Genomic DNA, 20,493 nt, shown 5'->3' on the forward strand with positions numbered 1-20,493 from the left:
ACCTTATACTCATTTGTAACCTTCGATGTTAGGATTCATCTGTTTCCCCTTCTTTTGGGGCTTGCATCAGGCTGACGTGTGGGCAAGGCAGAAGTGCACAGAGAAGCCGAAAAGAGGAGATAAGTCAGAGGCAGTGCCAGGGCGGGGAAGTGAGAGAACCACCAGGCACAGGAAGGAGCTACAGCCCCACGCTGTGCTGTCCGGACCAAACCCAGCTCTTATCCCCAGCCCCACAACCCCGCTGGATCAACAGAGCCAGTCCACAGGAAAGAGAGTGGAGGCATCGAAGGTATTTATTCATGAAAACACTCGGGTTCAGGGGAGATGGCTACTGGTTACAAGCTCTAAGGCTCTCGTCAAACAGCCACAGGCTGGGGCACCCCCAGACAGGGGGTGAGCTGGCAGCCCCCTGAACACAAACAATGGTGCCGACATATCAGAGGGCTCTTCCTCACTACCTGCCTGCCCTAGGGTTAAAGTGCAGCCGGGAAGGAGAAGAGGGAAGGGAAGAGCAGGGAGCTAGAGGAAGGCGCGGTCAGCAGGGCCCTACGCAGGGGTCTCCTGTCCACCGTGGTCCCAGGTGATGGAGATAAACCAAGCACCACCCCCCATTTAGAAAAACAGTGGGACTGGCTGCCTCAGCTTCCCAAAGGGTCCAGAGCGCGGCAAGCAGAGTGCTAAGATCTCTGGAGGGACAGGCAGGGAGGATGTTTTCTTCTTCAGTGACTCTGGCACCTGAGTCAGTGGGGTCCTGCCCCAGCCGGGACTCTGAAACCACTCCATTCAAGGGTTGCTTCCCTGGAGGTGGGGAGCGAGGGAGACCTATGGGGCTGGAGTTTCCTGCTTCTGCCAGCAGCCTTCCCAACCCAGACCCTCCTGCAAAGAGGATGCTGGCATGGTACCCACCCTCTGCCCATCCCTGGGAATCCTGCCCATCAGGAGTTGTGTGGACCTTGGCCTGGGCCTGCCGCCCTATTTGAGGGTCTTGCTCATCCTCAGCAGCTCAGCCCACTTCCTCTCCATCCCAGGGACCCATTTCTAGAAAGCAAAGGAGAGACCACACTTCACCTTCCAAAAAAGAGCCCTGAGGATGTCTGCTTCCGCGCCCCCCCCCCCATCTTGCATATATTAAATCGTGCAGCTTGGCTCCAGCCCCTCCCTTCAGGTCTCCATGACAACCGGGCAGCATTCCAAGTCCATCCAGTGCCAAGAGGGGGAGCGCCCCCACCTCTCCCCTCCCTCTTCCCTGGAGGGTGGGACCCAACATTCCACAGGGGACAAGAGGGGAGGAAGAGTTGGGGGGCCCTCAGTCCTCAGCCCCCTCTTCCTCAACCTGAGGGGCTCCCGGAGGTTCTTCAGGCTCAGGGGTCTGGCCACCGGGGTGGGGGTGGGGATGGGGTCCAGGCTGGGAGCCCAGCCCGTCTTCACCCTGCACGTAGACACTCAGGCCCTCGTGACTGGGCTCCTTGCCGCAGGCCTGGCAGCTGCAATGTACAATCTTCTCCACCAGCTTGTCCACCCTGGGCACCTCCTCGTGGCCAGGACACTCCAAGGTCACCTGGATGGGACAGGAGGGAGGGAAAGGATGTATTCTGAGGCTTGGGCAGGTGTTAGAGACCCCAAGAATAACACATCCTTGGGGACCAAGAATCCCAGAGTTCACCTAGGACAGCCCAGTGTGTTCTGTGGACCCACCGGGGGTGGGGGTGGGGGGACGCTGAGCTCTGGCAGGAACTCCAATCTCATCTTCTTACAGGCAGCCCTGCCCCTCCTGTGCATTCCCCCAGGCATGGGGGTCGGGGAGTAAATCCCTGTTTGCAGCTCCCACACACTATGCTCCCAGTGAACTTGGAGACAAATCCTGACCCCTTCCTTGGGCCTTCGGGACCTTCAGGCTGGCCTTGGCTGACCTCACCATCCCAGGACCCTGCTGCACTCCTACCAGCTCTGCACCAACTAATCTGACCGGGAAGGTTCTGGCTCAACCCAGCCCATGCCCCCACTGGTCACAAACTCTGCACAATGAATTTCTGGGCAACCTTTGGGTCTCAGCTCCATCCCAAGCTGCCAAGGCAGCAAGGTTCACTCTACAGCACCCCCTTAGCACCCCACTCTTGCCTTCTGGTCATGCTTCCAACTGTCCTTCTTCCCTCCCTTTATTCCTCTCCTTTCTTCCACAGAGCACCTACTCCATGACTGCTCTGGGGCACAGGCGCAGGCCAGGTCCTTCAAGGGACTCGGTCTACTTGTCCTAATCACTCGGATGTGTTGGGAGAGGTATAGATGTGATTGCTACTCAAAGGAAAGGTACATGGTATACATGGTGCTGGAGAGCCTATGCCACCAGGCTTTGGCTGGGTCAGAGGGTCTGGAACAGTGCCCTCGAGGAAACAATTCTTGAGTCAAGAGCTAAAGAACCAGTAGAAGTTAACTAGCTGAGGAACAGGGATGTGTGTGTGTGTGTGTGTGTGTGTGTGTGTGTGTGTTAAATCAGAGGAAAGAGAATATGCAAAGGTCCTGGGGTGTAGAGGAACAGAGCAGGTAGGAAGGCTGTGCTAAGTGAAAGGTTGTTGAGGAAGGATGGAGGCTCTAGGATGGTTCTGGAGGGACTGCTGAGCCAGACCATCAGAGCCATGTAGCACAGAGCAGGGCAGAGATTTTAGCCTTAGCTTGTAACAGCGAGAGGAGACTGAAGAACCACAGTGTTTGTGACAAGGGGTGGAGACTCAAGAAAATCTGGGACCTGCTACAAGTTGGTGTCAGACTGAGCAGTATACCCTACATGTATTCCCGGCACGGAGCCTGCAGCTCACACACATGCTGATGCCTTGGGAAGCACCAAGGCCTCCTGCAGCAGTACAGGGGTGGACAGCTGTACTCACAATCTCCCACATGGACTGGGCCGGCATGCAGGAGTCACAGTGCACCAGGGACTCTGTGGACTGCGGGAAGGTGTTGGGGACGCTGTAGCTGAAGCACTGTCCTAGGCAGGCCCTGTGGAAGGAAACGTCTCTGAGCCCAGATCTCCAGACGGGAGGCAGGGGTGGACAGTCCTGAGGTTCCTCACCCCTCCCCGGGTCCCGGGCCTCCCCCTCTCCAGAGTCCCACCTGTTCTGGATGGACTTGGCCTCACAGCCGCTGTGGCCCACAATCTGTGTGATGTTCTTGGCTTCACACCAGGCACTCTTGTCCGGAAACAGGGCCAGCTTGTTGATGGGTGGGGGGGCAGCCAGCAACATGACAGGGAGGAGAGTCCCCACCAGGACCCAAAGCATTGTGCCCGTGACCTCCAGAGCCCTGGAACTGAGCACAGGTGGCAAGTGAGGTGCAGTTTGGCCAAGGAGGTTAGGTGGTAGGGAGCAGAGGTGTGTTCCTCGCATGGGCTCTGGCCCTAGGGTTCAAGGCCAGCTCTCCACAGACAAACTCATGTTTTGCTGCTATTGTTTTGTTTTGTTTTGTTTTGTTTTGTTTTGTTTTTGAGACATAATCTCATGTAGCCCAGGCTGGCCTCAAACTAGGTCTATATCTGAGGATGACTTTGAACTCCTGATCTTCCCAATCCCACTTCCCCACTGTGGGGATGACAGGCAGGTAGCACCATGCTCAGCTCCAAGTACACCTCAAACCTCAAAAGCAGCTGTGCGTCACACTGCACCTGATAGCGCTGGGGAGACTGAATGGTCCTCAGTGGGATAGTTACTAGTGTCAGGCTGTGAGTGTGCCTCAGTGGTACAGTGTGTGCCTAGCTTGTGCAAGGGCTCTGAGTTGGATCCCTCGTGTCATAAATTCAACATGATCCTTTGATTACAGCCTTAGAGGAGGCCATTGTCCATGTCTCCTGAAAAGACATTGCTACTCAACCTTATGCCACTCAGACAGATGTATTTCTTCCTAGGATTCCCCACCAGAGTGTCCAGCCACCAGAGATCCCCACACATCATTACCGTTACCCAAGTCAAGCAGAGGACCACTTAACAAAGTTCTCTGCTTCAGGAGTAAAGCACTAATTCCAGAGCTGGCCACAAGGTGGCGCTGCAGGACAGAGTCTGTGTCTAAAGGAGCCTTCTGCCACCTTCTCCAACTTTTATCTTCTGTAGGCTTCACACACACACACACACACACACACACACACACACACACACACACACACACACACACACACACACACACACACACACACACACACACACACACACACACACACACACACACCTCAAAAATAGTGGAGAGGCTTCAGAGAGACCTGAACAGAGGAAAGTGCTTTCAAAGGCAGAGTGTCTCCAAATCCCTGTGAAACAGGACACTAGGGAAAGTTAGCTAGCTATCTAGTTATCTACCTAGCTATCTAGTTATCTACCTATCTTTCTATCATCTATCTAATGCTTCGTGACCCTGGAACCTTCAGGCCTCAGTTTCTTCTCCTGTAAAACAAGTGGCGCTTTCAAACCTGGTAGGTGCACCAGAATTCCCTGGGGGCTTGCTTGAGTGTGAGAGCTCTCAGCTGAGATGCGTGAGATTCACACTTGATAGGCAACCTGGCAAGGGAATAACCCCAGCTCAGACAGTTGGGAACTGTGTCTTAGTATTGCCCCCAGAGGGGCCTGGGTAAGCTTGATGGGGAATAGAGGAGCCCCTGCTCTCTGGAAGCCAGGTCCCAGGAGTGGGGACAGCTGGTTCCTCCGTGTGACAGCCCTGCCCCAGACCTACCATCCCCAGAAGTTGATGGGGGGGGGGGGGAGGCTGCAATGACAGGTGTTCTGCACAGTGTCCAGGGAGGTGACAATGGAAGTGGCCATTCCTGTGGGGAACAGGGCTGAGGGAGCAGGATGTCAGGGAGGATGGAACAGCCTTCAGCCTCATCAGGCAGGGAGGGCCCCCAGCTACTGCTCCCCTCTCTGCAGAAGTCTTCATCCCTGGAGATGACCTCTGCCCCTGGCTTGACAGGGAGAGGGACAGCTGGGGGTGGGATTGGACAGTGTGCCCAGATCCCAATAACTTTTTGCTGTGATCCACACTCAGCTACACACTTCAGACTTGCCCGTAAGATCTACAACAAAACTCACATTTGTAGAATAAGCACACCCCAAGGGAACCGACTAGACTCATTCCTAAATGTAGGCAATAGTCTCAGCATCCGGAAGGCCTCCCTGCTCCTGAGAGGAAGTAGCCTAAGCAAAGGTGCAGCTACAACCTTCTAAGAGTTCCAAGGCCCTTACAAGACAAGAGCTCTGGGCCCTCCCTGAGCTGGACTAGCCCTCTAGGCACCAGAGAAGTCCCAGATATGCTACCTGACTCTGACACTCATTGGCAATGACAGGCAGGGAATGAATAGGACCCGGGTAGGAAGTGAACCTAAGGTCTCAGGAGATGCTAGGATTGAGTCCTGAGATGGAATAACAGCAGTCAGGAGATGGGCATGTGAGTCCGCCTTGGACAGGAACTAGGGGAGATGGGGTAGAGGTTACCAAGGTCAGGACTGGCTAGAGTGGAGCCCAACCTGGAGCTTAACTATGAGGCTACCTGGAGACAGGATAAGGGGACATTTGCAGAGTATCACTGGCCCAGAGATTAGGCCCTGTTATTAGATAGATCAGGTAGAAGCTGAGGAGAAATGAGGTAGTCTGAGTTAGAAGGCCACCTCCTATATCTTGCTTCTCAGGTGCCCAGTGGGGAGCAAACACAAGACCAGACATGCCCCTTGGAAGAGTGGTATACCCTAACCCACCAAAACCTGGCCAGGACCTGGAGCAGAACGCTGGGATCACCCTCGATCTCCCCAGGTCAGCAGCTGGCCCACCAGTAGACTGGCCCACTGCCCCGGAATCCCCGGTATTAAGTCTGCAGCCTAGGAGCTGTGTGGCTGTGAGGAAGTGTTTGTCTCTCATGGCTTACTTCCCTCGGCTGCAAAGGAACATGGCTCCTTCCTAGAACTGAGAAGCTCCTATGATAGCACCAAGCATCCAAAACCCGTATTTAGCACCCAGAATGCAGCATCTAGCACCCACCCAGGACCCAGCATCCAGCACTCACTCAGTACCCAGCACCGAGTACTCAGCACCCACCCCAGTATTCAGCATTCACCCACCAACACCAGCTCTCTTCCCTGGACAGATCATGAGTAAGGCTGGGCAGTGTCAGAAGGGAGGCCAAAGTGGTGCCATTAGGAACCTCTCCTCTAGCCCTCACCTGCCCAGAGGCCATAATGCCCTCCACCCATGGGTGGGCTCCTTGCAGGTTTAAACTTCTATCGATTTACCCTTCTTGTTGTGTTCTCAACCTACCACTCAGCTCATTTCTGCTTAAGCAACAGTTGGACTTTCCTTCCTGGGCCTTCGGAGCCTCACCCGCTTCTCATAGCTTCCACCCTGAAGGTCACACAAAGTGCCAGAGTGCCAGGGCAGGACAGGACTGAGCCATCTGTCAGATCAACACCCTGCTCGGCAGAGGTTGTCTCAAAACATTTCCAGCAAGAGAGAAGCCATACCCTCCCCAGGGCCATTTATTCCCTATAGCTGGCACTCCCTGTTTGGGGGTCTTCGAGGAGGGTGAAGCAGAAGGACTATACTCACCCCCTCCAAAACTCAGATCCCACCGGCAAATGCAGGTGCCCGAGCAAGAGGGGTGGAAGTTCATAATTCCAGGTTGAGTGGAGGATTGCAAATAGGTTATGGTGAAGATCCAGGGGGGGCACTCCTGGCTGGAGGTTACTGCTGAAGCAAAAGTCGGCAGAGGGGATCACAGCCAGCAGCCCGGGGCCTCTCCTGCCTGGCAGGGAAATGCTGGTCCTAACCGCAGCCATGTCGGCTTACAATAACACCACTGGACAGGCCCTGTCTCCCCCACTTTCTACTTGAAGGATGGAAACACAGCGGCAGCTGGAATTTGAAAGTGCTTACATATCCAACAATAGGAAAGCCAAGGTCTGATCATGAATGAATCAGGTGAGCTGGCAGTTACCCTCACAGACGGAAGGCTCCAAAGAGAGAGAAAGGGAAAACAAGAAATGGGGAGAGAGGTGTCCAGGAGTGGGGTTATGGAATGAAGAGCAGGAATGGGTTTGGGGGTTCCCTAGGGGCAGTCTTCCCATCCCTGTCAGAACTCTGGTGTTCAGCTATAGCCTCATCTGGAAACTGGCTTCACAGACCAAAGTTTGAGCCCTATTCCTGGCTCCCCGAAGACAAGCATGTGATCAGGGCAGAAACTAGTTCCTGGGTCTAGGTACTGGAGGGACATGTCCTGCTATGAACTCAGTGGCATCCTTCACACAGGTGGAGCATAGACAGATGCCCACCCTTGCCATACCTCAGACCTGGGGGTGGGTAGGATATGTCTGATGAACCTCTCAGCAACTGCTGGATTCTGAGAGGTGTAGCGCTTCTGTCCGGCTCCCCACAGGCCCGCCCTCCTTGTGCCTGGCCTTCTCCTGCCTTGCCATTCTACAGAAAGGAAGCCCCCACAGGGAGACACCCACAGGCTGACCCCTACTTTCACACACAGGTCAAGAAGAGGCCGGCCCATCTCTCTCAGGCAGGAAGCACCTTGGTAGCTTCCCTGGCCCTTGACTCGCAGGCCCTTCAGGAATGCCAGGGGGTGGGGCTGTGAATACACAAGGCTTGGCCCACAGCACACCTGCCAGACTCCTGCAGCTGCCCTGAGACTCACCAGAAATGTAGAAGCCCTGGACCTATCCTGCAAAGTCAAACCACCAGAGCCCGGGGTGTGGCCTAAATGGGCATCTGTGTTCCCTGCATGACTCTAAGACCCAGGGTCAGGATCCATGTGTGGTCCCCCAGTTCCCCAGAAAAAAGGCCCCCTTAATGTCATGATTGACAAGATCCTCTCGGTTCCACCACTGGATTCTAACACCTGTAGCAGGTGTTCTAAATGTGCATGAACTTAGCTCTCAAGGACAGTCACCAACACCACCCACTAAAGCCTTTACACAGAAAATGTGACTTGTTAGAGGGAACAATTGTCCTCCATTTCTTCTTAAAAAACAAAAAACAAAAAAACAAACTTTCAAGACACGGTTTCTCTGTGTAACAGCCCTGGCTGTCCTGGAACTCACTCTGTAGACCAAGTTGGCCTTGAACTCACAGAGATCTGCCTGCCTCTGCCTCCTAAGTGCTGTAATTAAAGGCATGCAACACTATGCCCGCTCCCCCCAAGTCTCCCCCCCATTTCCTCTTTTGCTAACTCTGAAAAGTCAGGGTCATTCAGTCCCCGCTGGGATTTTCAAGGTAGGCTGTAGCTGTACCACATCACATTCCCAGTCTTACACACACACACACACACAATCTCTCTAATACATTCACAATCACACACACATATATGGTGGGGAGGGTCTCTCCTCCACTCTCCACAACTATCACAGATTCAGGTTCAAATCTTAGCTCAGCCACCTGAAGATGTCTGTGCCTCAGTTTGCTTATCTGCGATGTGAGAACAGTAAAGACCTCTCCCCCTAGGCAGCTATGAGGGGTAAACTGAAGAGTGTATGGAAGGTTCTGGAGAGGTTATCACTGTGGAGTTACAGCTTCAGGAAGTCACCATGAGCACGGCTTGGAGTCACTTAACCATCTTAGCCTCTGTTCCTCCCTCCAGATCCGGTTTAATCCTTAATGTTTCTCAATCTGGGACGCATCTGCTGTGATAGGGATTGAGGGGGATACCTTAAGTTGAAACTCAAGCAAGCAGCAAGATCACTGGGAACAGTTTCACTAGCTGCCAAGTGTCGCCCAACACGCCCACTTGCCAGGGCAGGAGCTGAGGCAGGACCTGATGCAAACTCTATCCCTCTGGAAGACAGAGGCCCCGAGAGTGCAGCCCCCTCAAGATGTAGCAACAGAGACTCAGGCTATGCCTAGTACCCACTGCGCATGCGGCTGGTGGAGAGGGTGTGGTGCTTGTGGCCGCTGCCCTGGGCTTGGGGATCGGTAGGGTGGGGCAATCCTCCAGGTCTTGGAATGAGTACAGGGACTTCCTTGAATGGTGCAACTGAGAAATGCAGCTGGGGAGGGGCAAAGCCTTCTCGAGCCTGAGGTCCAGCTTAACACCGGTCAGGCCCAGCTCTGGATTCCTGGGTGCTGAGGGAGAGAGGGGTGTCTCAGAATGAGTATCCTAGGGGCAGGGCGGTTCATACAGACCGTGTCGGTGACCTGTACTTCACCTCAGGAAGCCTCACACTTACCACCTGTGAAATAGACGTCGGCGTAGCCTGGGAACATCTGGCTTAGTAGATTCCCTTGGGGAGAGTCTGGCTCCAGTGTGCCGCTTAAGGCCACAAGGATTCCATGACCCCAGGAGAAGCACAGGGTGGCTTTCCTTCCTTCTGCTCCAGGGCAAAGCATGAACCAACTGTGCAGTGGATCGATACCCAGGGTCCATCCCATGCCACCCGGGCCTACCTCCTAGGGCCAGGCGGCTCCACCTTCCCGCTCTGGGTATTTCTATGCAGGCAGTCGGGCCCCACAGACCAAAAACAGTCTCCAAAACAAATGTATGCTAACTAGGGGCTGCAGGGCAGGCTTACACATCTGCTCAACAGAAGTTCCCCTCAGACCTCACCAACAACCCTGCCCACCCCACAGCCTCCGACCCCTGGGTTGCCAGCGGGAGGAAAGAGCTGAAATTTCCCTTGAAGGAGGCTGTACCCCGGCTGTGGCGCAGGATCCTCATCCCTGTCTCCCCCTCCAACACACAGGCCCAGGAGAGAGCTCTGGCTTTCAGGGAAGGGTGGAGAGGGGTGGGGGTCACAAAGAAACGCCCCAGCCATGTCTCTTCTTTGGCTCGAACTCAAGGCGAACCCGCCCAGGCAGTTCCAGCATCCGTGGGAGTCTCGGGGGGCTGGCTGCTTAGTGACAAAGAGCGGGGGGCTGCCTGTTGACAACTTACTTCCCCACTCTCAGCCTGTGCCAGCAGGCTGTTTTCCTGGGATGTTCCGAATTGCAGGCTGGTGGCTTCCAGCTGGGCAAGGGCCTCGGAAAGCCTGGAAATGTGGCCTTCTCCCTTGATGCCCGCCCCCCCTCCCACCTCCCCCAGCCAGGCCAAGGCAAGCAGCTGCCCCCTTTAGTGACGCTTGTAAAAGATCATCGCCTGGCTCGGGAGCCAGAGCCGGCTGGAGGGCAGGTGGCCGGCAGCAGAGCCCTGCGGTGAACACTGCCTCATTGGGGTGGAATGCTTACAAGGCTCGCTCTAGCCCCTGGAAAGGCTAGCTAACTCGGGCGCTCACGCCTGCTCTCCCTCTCCCTCTCTGCCCCTGCAGGGGGGAAATGAACCGGCCAGACTTTGGGGCAGGAAAGAGGAGGGTTTGGGGTCTTTCATAGTGCCAGAAGAACTCTGCACGAGCCCAGCTGGGGGACCGCGCCTCGGAAGCTGGGGCGGGATGCTTTGATTTGAAGGGTGGAGGTCAGGGAGGCGCTCAGTCACCGAGAGAAAACACTAAGGCAGAGACGTAAGCCCAGAGAAAGTGAAAATCGAGGCACGAGGGGGCCAACGGGTGGGACAGAACTCCTGAGAGAGAGTGGGGGCGGAAATGGAGCGATGCAGAGAGCCAGAGACCTGCGGATGGGAGACAGGGATCGAGTAGACAGGGATCAGACTAGAGCCAGAGGACGAGCGAGCCCAGAGCCTCAGCGCTACCCGGCGCCCGCCGGGCGACGCTCTCCCTCCCACTCTCAGTCCTGACCGTGAAACTCCTACAAGAAACGGAGCCCCGGGGCGCGGCTGGCGACCGGCTCGGGACGCCGCCGGTGCCCCTTGGCCACCCGGGAGCCGCGCCCACGTCCCCAGCGCGGGCGATCGGAGGCGCCGGGCCGGCCGCTGAATTGCGCGGCGCGGGGGGCGCGGGCTGGCGGAGCGCGGAGAGGAACTGCGGGACTCTGGGAACTCTGTGGGGCGCGGTAGCAAGGGGACCCCAGCTGCCCGGCTCCAGCGTGCGGGCCCGGGCGAGACTTACCGCGCGCGGCGGCAGGGGGAGCGCGGCGCGTCCTCCTGGGGGTCCTGGGAGGGGGGGGTGGCCTCGGGGGTCGCAGACCCGGGGTCCTCGGGCTGGGGCGGCCCCGCGAGGCTCGGCTGGGCTGCTCTGCTGGCCGTCTGCGGCCCCGGGCGGGCGCGAGGCGCGGGGGAGCAGCGGGCCCAGCGCCTCCGACGTCAGGGTGTCTCAGCTCCAAATAGGGAGCGAGGGCGGGGGCAGCGGCGGCGAGGGGAGGGACGCGCGGGCAGGGCGGGCGGGCGGGCGAGGGCCGCTCCCTCCGCGCGCGAGCAGGGGCGCCCAGGCCGCGGGCCCCACTCTCACGACGGCCGGGACAGAGATGAAAGGGCACGCGCCCGGCGCCCGGCCGCTTCCCAGGCTTTGATTTCCCTCCGCCAGGCTTTTCTGGGCCGTCAGGTCTTGCCAGGCCTTGGTGTGACAATAGCGGACGAACCCGTGGACACTTGCTGAGTGTAGCGTTCCAGCCTATTGGGGTTCCGACACCAGGAGCCCATCCGAAGCTGTGCCCAGTCTTCCCTCAGGAGGCTGGTTCCGATCTGCGCTGTCTGTGTCCTCGACACTTGATTTTCAGTTACCTCCAAACAACTTAGCTGAAGCATCCAGAGAAATGTCTGAGAGGCCAAAATTGACTCTGACTCCTTCAAGAGGGGGCAGTGCAGCTCCCCTGAAGGAGGGGCTATCTACCTAAATCCACTAAGGTAATTGCACTGGTGTAGCCTGTTCCAACAGAATAAGAGGATCGATCTGTAGCCCAGTTAGCAAAGTGCTTGCCTAGCATGCAGAAAACCTTGGCTTCGATACCCAGGACCCCATAAACTGGGTCCAGCGGCGCCCACCCAAGACCCAGGATCAACTAAACAGCCAACCTAAGAAGAGGAAGAAGGTAGTCCTTGTTCCTTGGAGGTGACAGCCCAGGGCACCAAGCAGGATGGTAGAAGTTGGGGATCTATCTGTGTCAGTCATATATGCCCATGTATTTAAGCCATTTAGATGGACTCAGCCCTGCTCATCTGACATCTCCGAGCTATTAAGCTCCGGGGGTGGGGGCTGGAGTTGGGAGTGGCAAGGAGGCCTCCTAGTGGTCTAGAGGTACCACCATGGCTGTCCCAGGCTATCTGCTCTCCAAACCAACAGCTGTGAGGCTGTTCTTCAGCCTAGATTCTCCCCTCCCTTCATGTCCCATTCAGTGCAGTCTTCATCTACTAGGGTGGAAAGCCTTCCCAAGATCCTCAGGTAGTGTGCACTTCTTCCTCCTCCAGGTGTGATCCTGCAGCCTGGGATCCATTTGTTCACTCCGATCTCTCTTTATGATGGCCTCCATCAGCCCTCCCCAAAGGCAGATCTTCCTTTCATTTCAATGTTAACCCCACTTAATAAATGCAAAGGGCCCAGAAACAGCATAAGTAGCTCATCCAAAAAGTTACACAGTAAGAGGCTAAGGTTTGGGAGGCCCATGCACTGCAGACACCAGCCTACCAGCCTTGGGGCATTATACCATATGTAGGGCGTTTGTCCGGCCAAAGCTTGCCAGCAGTCTCAGTGTGGACCTTGGGCAGGATAGGAGTAGATATCTACATTCTGTAAGTTCTATAAGAGCCCATTCCCACCACACATGGTGACACATGCTTGTAATCCCTACATTTGAAAGGTAGAGACTGATGGGAGGGTCCAGCACTCAGGCCAGCTTCAACTTGCTAACCTGGGCTACGTGAGACTCTGTCTCAAACAAAACAGAGGCTGGTGAGATGGCTCAGTGGTCAAGGGCACTGACACCTCGTCTAACAACCTGAGTTTAATCCCCAAGACCCATTATGGGAGAAGGAGGGAACTGACTCCTGCAAGTTGTCTTTTGACTTCCACTGGTGTGCTGTGGCACAAGTGTGCACACAAACACACTCATACTCACACAAAGAAAAACAAATATATCAATGTGATTTTAAAACCAAGCAAACAGGAAAAGACCCTGTTCCCACACTGCAGGATAACTGTGTGGAGTAATGTGCTCCTCAGATCACACACACCGTAGCAGAGAAGGCTGGAATTCTAGCCAGCACCCTTGGCAGTGCAGCCCAGCACCCTCTCAAACACGGGGAGGTTTCAGAACAGCTCCACACACCTAGCCAGGGACATGGGGTTTGCAGTTGAGTTACATCTATCTGGCGAAAACCAGCGATGACAGGAAGCTACAGTGTGGATAGGGGGCCTAGAAAGGGACTTAATATCTTTCAGCAGCTACTGTTTTATACCCAGCTAAGCAGTCTGTCTGTTGTATGTCATCTACTCTTTACCACAACCCATTGCTCCACTGTGCTAGTGAAGACAAAAGTGTCATTAGCCATCCCCACCCCCAGATCACATTGATAGTGACTAACAAAGGCTAGATTTGAAGGCACAGCCCATGATCCTGTGCTGGCCACACACTCTTGGCTGCCTCAGAGCCCCATTGGGATGCTGCACCCCTGGGATCCAGGATAATGGGGCCCCAGCAGGAAAGGCAGAACCTGTCAAGTCAGAGTCTCCAAGCTCCAGGAGCTACACCTGGTTGGCAGCACAGCTCCAGCTGCCCAGGCAGGCCTGGCTGGCACAGGGCACAGGATCATGGCCAGAGCTTGTTGGCCCTGGGCCAGTCTCTTGGGGCCGAGGTAATGTGGGGCCGGGAGCTGGAGCTGAGGGCTGAATGCCCTTCTCCCCAGCTCATTAGCAAACATCTGGGCTCAGGAAAAGACTGACCTGGAATGTGACTGGGCTGCAAGGAGCTGCCCCCTCCAGGGTCCCTGGGGAATGTAAGCTCCCTCCTGCAGGGCATGGGGCTCTAGCCAGCTGTTTCCTCTAATCCTGTCAGCCTGGCCTCCTTGGGGGTCCAAACTTTTGCAGTCTCCTGGAGAAAGAGAAAGCAGCCAAAAGCCTTCCTTCTTGCAGGCTCACAGCCTGAGAACATTCACTGGACCCTGGTCAGCGGTCAGCACTGCTAAGAGCTGAGGGGAAGAGCGGCAGTCTCCCTACGTGGTCTGACTCCATGCTCGTCATCATTCATGGGGCTCTGTGCAAACTATTTCATGCTTACGCCTGGGTTTCTCAATCTGTCAAATGCAGTTAGGAAGAACATATAGTCCAGGCATGTTGCTAACATTCATTCACTTATTTAACAAATATTCATTGTGTTGACCACGTGCCAGGCAGCCATGAGATGTTGGGGACCCAACAGTGGCCTCGGCCAATAAAGACCCAACTTTTCAGAACCTAAGAAATGAGAGAGGATGATATCATAGGAAGCCAACAGCTGGGAGAATTTTATGCTTGTGTGGGAACTAAGCTAGGTGAGTAAGGTGGTGGAGGAGGGGAGAGTTCTTGAGAAGCTTCCAGAAAACAAGGCAGAGGTGATGTTTAAGGTGAGATTCTGAGAAGGAGCCAGGATTGAAGGAGATAAATGGATGCAAAGGGCTGGGCACAGTTCCTGGAAAATAGCACGTGCTCCATAAAAGGAAAGCAACTTTAGGGAGGTTCATATATACAGGGCAGCAAAGGCGCTGGAATCAGATTCCCTGGATGGAGGCCAGATGGTAACACAAAGCTTCCTCGCCTCCTCCAGGGGCATGCTTGCTGAGCCTCAGTTTCCTCATCTGGCAATTAGGCACATTAGTGACTTCCTGAGATGAACTGAGAGACACAGGCAGTTAAAGGCTGCGGGGAGAGGGAGGGGGCGTCTCATTCTTCCAAGGTGCTGACACTGGTAAGCAGCCCCCACCTATGTTGGAGTAAGCAACCCTACTTAAACTCAGTGGGTCAGGGCTGGAGCCGTGGCTCAGTGGTTACGGGTATGTACTGCTCTTCCTGAGGACCCAAGTTTGATTCCCAGAACCCACATCAGGAGATTCACAACCTACTGCAACTCCAGCTCCAGGGGAATTTGATGCTTTGCCTCTTCAGGTATCTGGGCTCATATGCACAGACCCGTCCGTCCACAATGTATATATAAGTATACTAATAAAAATATTTCTTTTCTTCCCTTCATTTTTTTAGTGCTGTAGAATGCATGTGTATGTTTGTGTGTTCCTGTGTACACGTGTGTGTGTGTGTGTGTGTGTGTGTGTGTGTGTGTGTGTGTACGTGTGGGGATGGAACTCAGGCTGTCAGGCTGGGTGGTAGGTAGGGCCTTTCCCTGCTGAACCATTTTTCCAGGCCATGAAGAGATCCTGATGCCCTTCTCAGGGTGGGAGACCAAGGTGAGGCCTCCAGTTCAGGAGGGAAGGGGGTGGAAAGGTCAGAGAACTGAAACTGATGGACTCTGAGATGGAAATACCAACCCCACAACTGTCTATTTTCTGCTTCCAATGAGCCTCCCCAAGAGAACGAGCTTGTATGTGCTGCACGCCTAGACAGGGAGGAGTGCCGTGAGCTGCACCCTCACACTCCTGTACCATTCCCACTCTGAAACAGACAGCACTGAGTTCCCGTCTCTATCAACCAGCCTAGAAATGGCATAAACTAGTTCTCAGGTCTCTCTCCACAGTCTCCGTTTCTTCCATTCCTCAGCTCCCAGCAGCCCACAAGTATGTAATGAGTGGGAGAATTTTTCTCCCTTCTTAGAGAGTTAGCCTAATATCCCACAGGGCAGGGTTTTCCTTAACATTTCTTGCTCTAGATAAATCCATTAGGAGAAAAACAACAACAACAACAAAAGCCCATCCGGATTAGTCTATAGCTCGGTGGTAAACACTTGCCTAGCACGATTGAATTCCAGGCTTGGTCCCACTGTGGCAGAAACGCACAAACCCTTTGTGGACATGGCTGCTGGGTCATCTACTTCATGCTTTACCTCCTCTGACTGCTTGCCAGCCCTCAAGAGGCAGTCTCAGTAGATAAAGGAAAGATCTAACATCCTTTAAAAAAAAATTATATATATATATTTAAATTTGAGGCAGGGTTTCTCTGTGAAACCACCATGGCTGTCCTGGAACTCATTCTGTGGACCAGGCTGGCCTCAAACTCACTGAGATCCACTTGCCTCTGCCTCCCAAGACCTGGCATTAAAGGCATTTGCCACCACTGCCACCCAGTCTACCATCATTTCTATACTCAACAAAATGAGTTTTCTTCACAAAGGAGGTAGAACCCAGTTTTATCTGTAATAGAGGGACAGTGAAGTCTAGAGTACAGGGAGCCTTTGATTTCTCAGGCACAGGCACAAAACCAACCCTCCTACAGTCTGTGTGGAAAGCAGTTCTTTGGATGGTAACATGTGATCACAGTATTAGCTCACTGGCCATTTCACTTTCCTCCTCAGTGATATCCCGTCTGTACTGTGATGCTGGAAGAGCCAGGGTTCACTACAGTCTTCCAGTGAGTGCCAGGGGATTGAGAGATTGGTTGCTCATGATTACACAGAGCCAGGTACTGGGATGAGAGCAGGGGACTCACTAGAACAGTGGTTCTCAACCTGTGGGTCACAATCCTCTGACAAAACTCTATCTCTAAAATTATCTACAATACAATTGATAACAAAAGCAAAATCACAGCTATTAAGTAGCAACAAAAATAATTTTATGGGTGGGGATCACAACACGAGGCACTGTATTAAAGGGTTGCAGTGTTAGGAAGGTTGAGAACCATCATTGCTCTAGAGTGAAGAAGAGGGAAGCCTTTCTCTAACCTGAATTCACTGACCCACAGTGATCAGTCAAGGTCACCTGCTTGCGGGGGTGGTGGTGGTACTGCACACCTTTAATCCCAGCACTTGGGAGGCAGAGTCAAGCAGATCTCTGTGAGTTCAAGGCCAGCCTGGTCTACAGAACAAGCACCAACTACACTGAGAAACCCTGTCTCAAACCGCGCCCCCCACCCCAAAAGTGGGGGGAAGCATGGTAGTGAACGCCTTTAATCCCAGCAATTGGGAGACAGAGGCAGGTTGGTCTCTGTGAGTTCAAAGCCAGCCTGATCGACACAGGACAGTCAAGAATACATACACATGAAAACCTGTTCCAGACAAAAAGGGGGACACAGGTTGGGTGGAGGTTGTCTCTCAGAATAAGAAATATTGGGTTTAGCTTATTTATTTGTTTTGATTTCTTGAGACGGAGTTTCTCTGGGTAGACCAGGCTGGCCTTGAACTCATAGTGATCCACCTGCCTCTGCCTCCCGAGTGCTGATATTAAAGGCTTGCACAACCATGCCTGGTGAATAATGGACTTAGAAAGTCATATACGGATGCTAGGATACTTAGGGTTTCAAATGTGTCACCCCATGGGGCTGTGGAGATAGCTTAGTCAGTAAAGAGCCTGCCATGCAAGCATGAGGATCTGAGTCTGGATCCCCAGAACTCATACAAAAACCCAAGCATGGCTCAGGAGATGGCTTAGCAGTAAAGAGCACTGGCTGCTTTTGCAGAGGACCCAAAGTTTGGTCCTCAGCAGCTATATGACCAGCTTACAGCCTTCTGTAACTCCAATTCCAGAGGATCCAATCCCTTCTACTGACATTTGCTGGCACTGCATGTGCCTGTACACATAAACTCATATAGGCACACACACAAAATAACAACAATAACAATAAAACAAATCTTTAAAAAAAAAAAAAAGAATGATTTCTGAATAATAAATGGATATTTAAAACAAACAAAAACATGCTGATTTCAAATTGGATCAACTATTCTTACCAGTTTCTTTTCAATGAGACAGGCCATTACCAATTCAACTGGCTTAAGTGTGTCAAATCATGTTTAAACTGGTTTAAGTCAAATCAAGTTATAGCACAATCAAACCACTTGGCAAGGGCCCATCCCAGTGTTTGAGGAACATAGAGCCTGCAGAACAGCCTGGGCTGTGGGGTCAAGGCCAAAGGCGTTATTCCATTATTGCCCTCAACCTGCTTGTTCTTGGGTAAGTTCATTCAGCTCCCGAAACCTGTCTTCATTTAAGAAGTGAGGAAAGTACTATTCTCTCACAGAATTGCTACAGCAACTAAGTGTGGTATATGTCAGAACAGTAACTAGCCTGTATGACATCCTCTATCAATGTTAACCCTATAGTCATCTAAGGTGAGCAAAGTGTGTAATGTTGGCTCAAACTGGCTAGACACAGAAGAGAAAATGATGGTAATAAAAGTGAACTTTTCCCCCTACCTTTCCTCACTCTTTTCTTTCCCCCATTTTTTTTTTATAGAGATGGGGTCTTACTATATAGCCCTGGCTGGTCTGGAACTCACAGAGATCCACCTGCCTCTCCCTCCTGAGTACTCAAAAGTAATCGCTAAGCCCAGCTTTCTACTCTCTATTTCTTCCCTATTGAAGGCTCCTCACTTATCTCACCTCCTCCAAGAATTCTTGACATCTCACCCCCTCCTTGAGCTTCTGGCTCTGAACCCACAAAGTAAGGATCAGATAATCAAAGCCTATTAGCCGGGACCGCACAGCAGCAGTCTCGGTTCTGACCCAGGTTGGAAGCTGTTTTACAGGTTCTCCATATCTTTGCCATTCTTTTCTCCTCCTTCTCATCCTAGCCTGGTTCTGGCCACGTCCAGCAGCAAGTAAGAAAGCCAGAAGTCTTGGTGGTCTCATGAATATGCATCAGAATGAAACCGAGTGGGGCGGAAAAGACATCTTAACTCTGAGGACGGAGCATTCCCACTGAATAGGGCTCATCTGAGCGGCTGGCACTGCTCACCTCCCTCTCTCTCCCTGGGAGCTCGCAGACTTCAACCTTACCAGCTCTTTTCAACCATCTGCTCCCTGTCCTACTACCATCCACTGTCTGTGCTGAGGACAGAACCTGGGGCCTTGTGCTTACTCTGCAAGCACTCCGTCACTGAGCACTGCGCCCTGGCCTAGACGGTGTTTTTGTAAGCTTGTGCTAACAGCACACCCATTTGAGCCTCAAAGACTACAGGGTGGGCTTTCCCCCTGATCTCATTTACAGATGGAGAAACTGAAGTTACAGGCTAGGAACCTCCCCTGGTGCCTGGCAGGTGAGGGATGGAGCAGGAGCTTGGGTCCAGGGCTTGAGAGTCGAGCCTGTAGGTAGGCCTGAAGTCTATTGTTCAGCCCTGCCTTCCCTCCTGCCCATCTGCTCTCTTCCTCCTGCTCCTACATTGCTGTCCTACTCCACACAGAGCTGCCTGTTGGGCACAGGACATCTCCCCTGCGCCTGCCCGGGACCACGTTGTTCCCCGACACCATCCATTGGTGTCAGAGTTGAAGTGGCACACTTGAAGGAAGTGATGATGGCTTCCAGGTGAGCTTATTATCCTAAACTTAACATTTTTTTTCAGCACTTAGAATTTCCACTTTCTCCCTTCCACCCCTGTGCATTTATGCAATTAGAAAGCATGCAACAGGAAACCATTTGAGTCTCAGACCAGTCCGCCCCAGCTCCATGAACTACATCCTTGTGGAAATACTCTGCAGAGTTTATTTGGACAGGCTCAAAAATAGTCCTTCCAACAATGCAATCAGATTGAACCATGACAAGTAAAATGCAATTATGGGTTGGTTACATTTTTTAAAAAATGTAAACAGAGGTTTGAGAACCAACAGCAAAACCAAGAGCCATCTCCTTCACCCAGTGCCTGCTTCCTGCAGGACTGTGGGGCTGCATTCTTGGGTCTTTTGAGAGCAGTGAGAGGGTGACATTCACTCAAAGGGACAGCTCAGCAAAGTGTTCCGAGGCCACTTCTCAGAACAAAGGCATGCTTCTGTAGACAGCAAATGTGTCCCAATAATGGCTCCCCAGCCACTCAGAATGCAAAAGCCATTCACCTAAATGAGTTCAAAATACATATTGTTCTGGGCCAAATTATACAGTGTCAAGTTCAGACTGTATGTATTTATGTATGTTGGCAGCACAGGCCACTTTTGGGGCGCCACAGCTTTGCCCTAGTGTCCTGTGCCCAGCTGGGTTCCCCATCAGTAGTGGCTCCTTAAACCCATAAATTCTCTTGTGTTTGTGAATTCCCTTGTGTTTGGTTCCAGAAGGGCAGAGGAGAGATAAAGTCAAAATTCCACAACCCCCTCGAGGGTCCTGGGCCCCCAGAGGACTTGAATTTCCAATCAAACTTTAAGTAGAACAGAATGCTTCCCCTTGCCAACAAGCTGGGATTTTGTGAAGGCTCGTCTGAGATGGACAGACAGACATACAGACACACAAAAGTTCAATTCTACGTCCTGCCTTATTCTATCTAGATGTGGAGGCAGTTTTCCCTTTGTCTTTTTGGATGGGGGAGAGCTGTCTGAAGGGATAGTAATATGTAAAGCAAAAACAGAGAAGAGCTGCAAGGGAGGAGCCCAGCTGCGTGACTATTTTCCTTCTAACGGCATGGGCTGCTCTGTATGGGTTAAGAGGGCTGTGTGAAAAATAGCCAAGCGGCTGAGGCATGCCATGGCCATGACTTGCTGGCCTGGGCACAGCCCAACTTTGGCAGAGCATCCCTGCCGCCTGTTCAGGTTCACAGCCTAGCTCATGTTTCTGGAAAGGGAAGTAGAACAAAAATAAGGGAGGAAAAGCAGAGGG

General features: G+C 53.1%; 1 protein-coding gene across 1 annotated transcript; it reads right to left on the bottom strand.

Moving 5' to 3' along the window:
• Window positions 1-270: 270 nt before the first annotated feature.
• On the bottom strand, window positions 271-11,142 carry LOC118578796 (neuroblastoma suppressor of tumorigenicity 1). The gene is made up of 4 exons (XM_036180010.1): window positions 10,958-11,142; window positions 3,109-3,303; window positions 2,883-2,994; window positions 271-1,558 (listed from the first exon to the last, which is right to left on the bottom strand). The coding sequence occupies exons 2-4, from the start codon at window positions 3,273-3,275 to the stop codon at window positions 1,307-1,309; spliced, it is 531 nt and encodes a 176-aa protein (XP_036035903.1). The 5' UTR covers window positions 3,276-3,303; window positions 10,958-11,142; the 3' UTR covers window positions 271-1,306.
• Window positions 11,143-20,493: the final 9,351 nt, after the last annotated feature.

The sequence above is a fragment of the Onychomys torridus genome, chromosome 2, assembly GCF_903995425.1.
Source record: "Onychomys torridus chromosome 2, mOncTor1.1, whole genome shotgun sequence".
Lineage (NCBI taxonomy): Eukaryota > Metazoa > Chordata > Mammalia > Rodentia > Cricetidae > Onychomys > Onychomys torridus.